This window comes from Zingiber officinale, chromosome 7B (genome assembly GCF_018446385.1).
Source record: "Zingiber officinale cultivar Zhangliang chromosome 7B, Zo_v1.1, whole genome shotgun sequence".
In the NCBI taxonomy this organism is placed as follows: domain Eukaryota; kingdom Viridiplantae; phylum Streptophyta; class Magnoliopsida; order Zingiberales; family Zingiberaceae; genus Zingiber; species Zingiber officinale.
Window position 1 is genome coordinate 113,275,293 of NC_055999.1, and position 8,705 is coordinate 113,283,997.

The 8,705-nt window shown below is 39.4% G+C and overlaps 1 protein-coding gene across 5 annotated transcripts; it reads left to right on the forward strand.

The window, feature by feature from the left end:
• The first annotated feature begins 294 nt into the window (after positions 1–294).
• On the forward strand, positions 295–8,705 carry LOC122006970 (protein DETOXIFICATION 10-like). 5 transcript variants are annotated; one of them, XM_042562687.1, is made up of 8 exons: positions 295–311; positions 391–684; positions 7,025–7,569; positions 7,637–7,723; positions 7,803–7,859; positions 7,929–8,167; positions 8,260–8,465; positions 8,567–8,705. In XM_042562687.1, the coding sequence occupies exons 2-8, from the start codon at positions 448–450 to the stop codon at positions 8,609–8,611; spliced, it is 1,416 nt and encodes a 471-aa protein (XP_042418621.1). In that variant the 5' UTR covers positions 295–311; positions 391–447; the 3' UTR covers positions 8,612–8,705. The 5 variants fall into 5 exon arrangements, with proteins under 5 accessions (XP_042418621.1, XP_042418625.1, XP_042418622.1 ...); XM_042562691.1 differs by lacking the exons at positions 295–311; positions 391–684 and adding an exon at positions 707–839; XM_042562688.1 differs by lacking the exons at positions 295–311; positions 391–684 and adding an exon at positions 2,009–2,109.

Below are 8,705 nucleotides of genomic sequence, written 5' to 3' on the forward strand. Positions count from 1 at the left end.
CTCGTCGTTTTAGATCAAAAGGACATCCGTTAAACTAGTCAATTATACAGATCAAAAGGAGATCAAACAACGGTATTTTATTAGTTTAGTTGGCCGCAACACCACCAACGGTATATGGCTCTGGCTCGTCGTTTTAGCACAACGGAAAAAAAGTGAGACAGATCGGCCCGGCCTTTGGGTTATCAGATCGGCCCGGGGTTATAAAGTTTCTGGCTCCACCAACGAATATTTTAAAATATATACATGTTCTTCTGTTGTCGCCTCTGTCCTGAATTCATCCGGTTGCCGATATTAATCTGCAGTATAAATTTGTGCGTTAAAAATTGAATTTTGGAGAATTTTTTTTCTATAAAAATCTTGTCTTGTTGAAAAATTGTGTTCGGCCTTCAGATTTCGCCCTAGCAAGAGAAGTCAGCGGCAGCCGCGGAGAGGGAGAGGGAGAGGGAGATGGAGGAGCAGCTGATACAGTGGGATGGGCCGAGCAGGCGGCGGTGGTGCTGCGGCGAAGCCACTGAGGAAGCCCGGCGGATAGCGTACGTGGCGGCGCCGATGGTGGGCGTGTTGATGTCGCAATTCCTGGTTCAGGTGTCCTCCACCATGGTGGTCGGCCACCTCGGCGAGCTCAACCTCGCCGCCGCCGCCATCGCCTTCTCACTCGCCAACGTCTCGGGCTTCAGCGTCCTTGTAAGTCCTCTTCCTTCCGGTTCTGGTTGCGCAGGGTAAGTTCACCCCCTAGATGATGTGAGCAGTGCAAACACCCCACCCAATCCGTGCTTCTCGGTGCTCCCCTTCCGCTCTTGGTTGGTCTCACCGGCGGCGTCAATAAGTTCTGTCACTCAGTAAGAGAACATGTTTTTAGATGGAAGAAGCATTCGATTTGGCTTTTCTTTCTTCTGTATACAACCAATAAACTGAAGCATTAGGAGACAATATTGTCCACTTTATACTTCCTTGGACGACGTACTCAGGGTCTTTTCTCGAGCATCTAGTCATCCGGTCATCTTGACCCGCTTTAGACCTCCTCGTGAGTATCTGGTTACTCTGGCCTACTCTGGGCTTTCCTGACCTGCTTTGAGTCTCGTTATGAGTATCTGGTCACTCTAATCTGCTATGGACTTCCTTGTGAGCATCCGGTCATCCTGACCTGCTTTGGACTTCCCTGACATGTTTTGGGTCTCTCTTTGTACATCCGGCCACCCTGATCTGCTCTGGACTTTCTCACGAGCATCCGGTCACCTTGATCTGTTTTGTCCCCACCTCAACTTCATTTAAGGCAATCTCATATGGCACTTGGTCTGAACCATAACTCTGATACCATTTGTTGTGATCGAAAGATATTCACATATTTTTATAATGATATGATATTGCCTACTTTGGGTCTAAACCCTCATAGCTTTGCTCTTGGGTTTTACCCAAAAGGTCTCATACCAATGGAGACACACAATGTTGTACTTCGTATATATTTATTTTATTTGTTTTGGTTACACGATTACATGATCAAATTTCTGCATGATTATAGTGGAAGGTTTCGATAGATGGAAGGGTAGAGGAAGAACTAAGAGAACTCTTAACAGATGTTGAAAATGATTCAAGACTGAATCAGTGAGGAATAAAATTCATGTATCTAATCATAATGAGTGAATAATAAAAAAAAGTTTGATATGGTTAATGGCCTTCTCTTACTATGCTTATGACTTTCAGAACACGGATGGAATTTTTTGTCTGCAGTTTGATGTTGAAGATCAATACCAACCCGTTAACGGATAAGAATAAAAATATAGATGAGAATATTTTTTCTCATTCAATGGATAAGATCTAACAGATAGAAATTAGAATGTGTGGTTGAGAGTATTTCTCTCATTCAATAGATAGAATTTAATTGATAAGAATTAAAATGTATGGTTGAGAGTATTTCTCTCATCCAATGGATAGAGATAGAATTTCTTGGTAGATAGAATTTAGTTTTCTGATCAACTATGTATCTTGTATGGTGAGTACTATAAATACTCTCCCTGCATTCTTGTTTCATCATCCAACGAAAAATAAAAGTATAGAGTCTTCAAGTTGAAAGTTGTTCTTCATCTTCCTTTTCTTTTCTTCTCTAAAATTGTGAGTGATCCTCAAAAGTGTTGTAGTGTCTTTGAAGTGTGAATATAATACAAGTAATTTATTTACTTGTTTATAGTCCAATTTTTTTCTCGACAATTGGTATCAGAGTTGAACGATCAGGGATTGTTCTTGGTGGAGTTATCTTGAATCGTGAGGGGGTTTATATTGTACAAGGTTGTTAATCAAACTTGTTCGGTATAATCAAAATCTTTCCGACACGATGGGCGACCTTCAAGTAGTAGGAGGAGTCAAGAAACTCAACAACAAAAACTACAACACGTGGACAACATGTATAGAGTCCTACCTACAAGGTCAGGATCTTTGAGAGGTTGTTAGTCGTAGTGAAGTCATGCAACCAGCACAAGATGCTAATGGCATCTTGCGAAAATGGAGGATCAAAGCAGGTAAAGCAATGTTTGCTTTAAAAATCACAATTGAAGAAGAAATGTTGGAGCACATTCGAGATGCCAAAACACCAAAGGAAGTATGAGATACCTTTGCTACACTATTTTCAAAGAAAAATGATGCAAGATTGCAACTCCTGGAGAATGAGCTATTAGCAATAGGGCAACGTGACAAAACGATTGCCCAATACTTTCACAAGATAAAGTTGATATGTCGCGAAATTTCAGAATTAGATCCAACAGCTCCTATTGGGGAAATCAGGATAAAGAGAATAATTATCCATGGTTTGAAACCAGAATATCGAGGATTTGTTGCTGCTATACAAGGATGGCCAACACAACCATCACTTCTTGAGTTTAAAAATTTACTTGCAGGCCAAGAAGCTATGGCTAAGCAAATGGGAGAAGTCTCGCTAAAGGGTGAGGAGGAAGCGCTCTACACCAATAAAAGTAAGGGCAGCTTCAAACGACATGCTGGCGATGGATCTAAAAAGGATGGTGACAAAGTATAGAATTATCAAGGCAATGAAGGTCATCATCCAAGAAAAGCCCCACAGAATCATGTCAATAATAGAAAGTTTATTGGCAAGTGTTACAACTGTGGGAAGGTGGGCCACATGGCAAAAGATTGCTGGGCCAAGAAAAAGTTTGTTCAGAGTAATACTTCTACCTCCAATCCTAAGGAGAATAGCGAAGATGACTGGGATGCTGAAGCCTTGTTCGCTGCAGAGGAAAATGAAGTAGCTTTTACAACAATGTCAGACAAGATTAACTACAAAAATGATTGGATCGTAGATTCAGGCTGCTCAAATCACATGACAGGTGATAAAGAAAAGCAACAAAACTTGTCTGAATATAAGGGAGCTCGTATGGTGGTGACAGCCAACAACTCAAGGTTACCAATACCTCACATTGGTAAGACAATAATTACGCCCCGATATAATTCTAACCAGGTGTCACTTCAAGATGTCTATCATGTCCCAGGAATGAAGAAAAATTTATTATCTACGTCTCAACTAACATCATCAGGTCACTATGTTCTATTCGGTCATGAAGATGTAAAGGTATATCAAAATCTCAAAATATTAGAAACACCGATAATGGAGGGGCAACAACTAGAGTCGGTCTATGTGATGTCAACGGAGTCTGCATATATAGACAAGACAAGGAAAAGTGAAACATCAGACATATGACATATGAGATTAGGTCATGTTAACTATTCCAAGTTAAACATGATGATGAAGAAGTCAATGCTTAAGGGGCTTCCTCAACTAGACATACGAACAGACATGGTATGTGCGGGATGTCAATATGGTAAAGCACACCAATTACCATATCAAGAGTCAAAGTTTAAAGCAAAAGAACCATTAGAGTTAGTCCACTCTGATGTATTCGGACCCGTTAAGCAACCATCAATCGGCGGTATGCGGTACATGGTGACATTCATTGATGACTTCTCAAGGTATGTCTGGATCTTATTTATGAAAGAAAAATCTAATACATTTTTCAAGTTTAAAGAGTTCAAACAGTCAGTCGAAGGAGAATTGGGAACAAAGATCTGTTGTCTACGTACAGACAACGGGGGAGAATATAACTCAAGAGAGTTCTCCCAATACTTAAGAGAAAGTCGAATATACTATCAGTACACATGTGCCAACACACCACAGCAGAATGGTGTAGCAGAAAGAAAGAACCGACATCTTGCAGAAGTTTGTCGGAGTATGTTGCACGACAAGAATGTACCTGGACGGTTTTGGGCTGAAGCAATGAGGGCTGCAACTTTTGTCATTAACAAACTTCCTCAACCAAGGTTAGAATTCATTTCACCTTTTGAGAAATTATGGAACATAAAACCTACAGTTAGCTACTTTCGAGTATTTGGTTGCGTATGTTATGTATTTGTTTCTGATCACTTACGAACCAAGTTTGACAAGAAAGCTATTAGATGTATCTTTGTGGGATATGATAGCCAAAGAAAGGGGTGGAAATGTTGCGATCCAACAAGTGGAAGATGTTACACTTCACGAAATGTAGTGTTTGATGAAGCATCTTCTTGGTGGAATCCCGTTAAGGAGGTGTTGTCAGATTCTAAAGACCTCGAAGACAAATTGCAACAAAAGATGAGAGAGCATATTGTTTAACTTCAACCAAGTTCAGATGAATCAGGAGATCCAAATGACAATGATATTGAACAAGGAGTGGCTCAGAGTCCTTGGCAAACTGACATATATCAGCAACCAAATGAAGAAGAGAGACCTAGTGAAATGGAAGAATCAACTCCACAATCTCAACTCCGAAGGTCAATCAGAACACGAAGGCCAAATCCAAAATATGGCAATGCAGCCATAGTTGAAGAAGCAACAGAGCCTGAGACATTTGAAGAAGCATCGCAAAACCCTGAGTGGGTGATAGCTATGAAAGAAAAGATTGATGCACTGCAGCAAAATCAAACTTGGGATCTCATACCAAAACCAAGAGATGTGAAACCTATTTCTTGCAAGTGAGTTTTCAAAATAAAGCGTCGTCCAGATGGGTCAATCGAGAGGTACAAGGCACAATTGGTAGCTCGTGGTTTCTCTCAATAGTATGGACTAGACTATGATGAAACATTTAGTCCAGTGGCAAAACTTACAACTGTACGAATCCTTCTTTCACTTGCAGCCAACAAAGACTGGAATTTATGGCAGATGGATGTGAAGAATGCTTTTCTTCATGGAGAATTGGATCGGGAAATTTATATGATCCAACCAATAGGTTTTCAGAACCAACATCATCCTTAATATGTGTGTAAGCTACGGAAAGCACTCTACGGATTGAAACAAGCACCCAAGGCGTGGTATGGTAAAAATGTTGAATTTCTAACTCAAAGTGGTTATTTAGTAACATCTGCAGATTCCAGCTTATTTATCAAAACAAATAAAGGAAAATTAGCTATCGTGTTAATATATGTGGATGACCTAGTCATAACAGGCGATGACAAAGAAGAAATTCTTCAAACAAAGGAGAATTTATCAGTTCGCTTTCAAATGAAAGAACTTGGGCAACTTAAGCATTTTCTTGGTTTAGAGATTGATCGCACACAAAATGGAATATTTCTTTGTCAACAAAAATATTCCAAAGACTTGTTGAAAAAGTTTGGAATGCTCGAATGCAAGCCGATCTCGACACCTATGGAGCCAAATATCAGAATGTGTGCACATGAAGGGAAAAGTTTAGAAGATGCAACTATGTATCAACAATTGGTAGGCAGTCTCATCTACTTAACCTTAACTCGACCTAATATTTCTTATGCAGTCAGTGTGATAAGTCGGTATATGCAAAATCCAAATAAGCCTTATTTGGAAGCAGCTTGACGAATATTAAGATATGTAAAGAGCACAACTGATTATGGCCTTTTGTACAAAAGAAATGAAGACTGCAAGTTAGTTGGCTACTGCGATGCTGACTATGCAGGAGATTGTGACACAAGAAGATCAACAACTGGTTATGTATTCAAGCTTGGTTCTGGAACAATCTCGTGGTGCAGCAAGAGACAACCAACTGTATCATTGTCAACTACTGAAGTTGAGTATTGAGCAGCAGCAATGGCAGCTCAAGAGAGCACATGGATAATACAACTAATGAATAATCTACATCAACCAGTAGATTATGCAGTTCCAGTATATTGTGACAATCAATCAGCAATTCGTTTGGCAGAAAATCCAATCTTTCATGCAAGAACTAAGCATGTTGAAGTTCATTATCATTTTATCAGAGAAAAAGTTCTGCAAGGAGAAATTGAGATGAGACAAATCAGTATAGATGATCAAGTTGCTGACGTGTTTACAAAAGGATTAAACGCCAACAAATTTAAGATGTTCCGTTATTAACTCAGCACAATACAAAGGATTGGTGTTGAGGGGGAGTGTTGAAGATCAATACCAACCCGTTAACGGATAAGAATAAAAATATAGACGGGAGTATTTTTTTCTCATTCAATGGATAAGATTTAACAGATAGAAATTAGAATGTGTGGTTGAGAGTATTTCTCTCATTCAATAGATAGAATTTAATTGATAAGAATTAAAATGTATGGTTGAGAGTATTTTTCTCATCCAATGGATAGGAATAGAATTTCTTGGTAGATAGAATTTAGTTTTCTGATCAACTATGTATCTTGTATGGTGAGTACTATAAATACTCCCCCTGCATTCTTGTTTCATCATCCAACGAAAAATAAAAATATAGAGTCTTCAAGTTGAAAGTTGTTCTTCATCTTCCTTTTCTTTTCCTCTCTAAAATTGTGAGTGATCCTCAAAAGTGTTGTAGTGTCTTTGAAGTGTGAATATAATACAAGTAATTTATTTACTTTATAGTCCAATTTTTTTCTCGACATTTGATTTCATCTCCAGTGACGGAAGCAAAACTTGCATTACTTTGCTTGTTTGAAAACTTGTTTTGTTGATCTTTCGAGTACTAGATTGTTGTGGTTGCTACTTCTTCAGTGCTTCAATTTTTCGATTGACCAACAGGTTGGAATGGCCAGTGGTCTGGAGACTCTTTGTGGACAAGCCTACGGAGCAAAACAGTATCATTCATTAGGTGTCTATACCTACAGAGCCATATTTTCTCTTCTAATGGTATGCCTCCCTATCTCCCTTGTATGGGCCTCAATGGGGAAGCCTCTCCAATTAGTAGGACAAGACCCTGCCATATCTCAAGAAGCTGAGCGATATGCTATATGGATGATACCTGGCCTCTTCGCCTACGCGATCACTCAACCCCTAATGAAGTTCCTTCAATCTCAAAGTCTTATTGTTCCTATGCTCCTTAGCTCAGTTTCAACACTGTGCCTTCATGTTCTTTTTTGTTGGCTTTTGGTGTACAAGTCAAGCTTGTATAACGTTGGTGCTGCTGTTTCACTAAGTATATCATATTGGTTGAATGTACTTATACTGATTCTATACATAAGGTACTCAGATTCCTGCAGATTAACTCGTTCTCCGATCACAAAGGAGGCATTTAAAGGCATTTACGAGTTCTTACGAGTAGCGGTACCATCAGCATTGATGCTATGGTAATTGACATGTCTTAGTACTACTATTTTTCGTTAGTTCTTACCTGTGGTTTCAACCTTACCACAGCCTTGAATGGTGGTCTTATGAACTGCTTATCTTGCTCTCTGGTCTCTTGCCTTATCCAAAGCTCGAAACTTCTGTCCTCTCAATTTGGTAAGTAAAACCCATGAGTAAACAATGATTACTGCACATACTTGATGGGTAACTTATTCAATTTGGCATTCTTGAACAGCCTCAACAGTGTTGCACTACTATATTCCATACCATATGGGCTTGGTTGTGCAGCAAGGTATTTCTGAAACCATAATGCTTATTTGGTCACACATAGATACACCTTAACATGTTCATTTTGAACTAGCACTCGAGTCTCGAATGAATTAGGAGCATCGAATCCTAATGGTGCTAAGTTTGCTGCCCTTGTGTCAATGTTACTTGCTGTTTTGGAGGCGGCTCTTGTGCTTGCAACTCTCTTAGCCCTGCGCAGAGTGTTGGGTTATGCATACAGCAACGAGGAAGAGGTCGTTAACTATGTCTATGAGATGGTTCCTATGGTGTGCCTCACAGTAGTCTCAGACAGCATATCAGGGATTCTCTCAGGTTCTCTAATTGTTCTAGTACTATGAATCATCTCATATGTTTATACTTTGCTTAAGATATTGAATCATAAATATGTACCCAAACCATATCAGGGGTTGCTAGAGGCAGTGGATGGCAGCATTTGGGTGCTTATGTGAACCTTGGAGCATTCTATTTGGTCGGGATTCCGGTTGCTATTTTACTTGGTTTTGCATTGCATTTGAGAGGGAAAGGCCTTTGGGTGGGCATTATGTGTGGCTCCATAACACAGTCGATACTACTTGCGGTGATAACAAGTTTCACAAATTGGGAACACCAAGTAAGTTCTTCATTGTTCTATCTGAAACTCTTCAAAGGATACACTGCATCGTTATCGTAAACTAGAGGATGATATTGTCTTATCATGATCTTATTTTTCAGGTAAAGTTAGCAAGGGAGCGAGTATTACATGAAGATTATCTTTAGATAATGAATATAATTGAAATAAAGCGGCCATCATCAGTTTCCTTATATCAAAATTTCTACCTCTCGTCCTTCAAAAAAACAAAGAAATTATTTT

Bases quoted from the DNA above. Each gene is read 5' to 3' on its own strand.
- LOC122006970 (XM_042562687.1), top strand. From the start codon at position 448: ATGGAGGAGCAGCTGATACAGTGGGATGGGCCGAGCAGGCGGCGGTGG. The intron at 685-7,024 runs GTAAGTCCTCTT...ATTGACCAACAG, and splicing joins TCTCGGGCTTCAGCGTCCTT to GTTGGAATGGCCAGTGGTCT. The intron at 8,466-8,566 runs GTAAGTTCTTCA...CTTATTTTTCAG, and splicing joins TCACAAATTGGGAACACCAA to GTAAAGTTAGCAAGGGAGCG.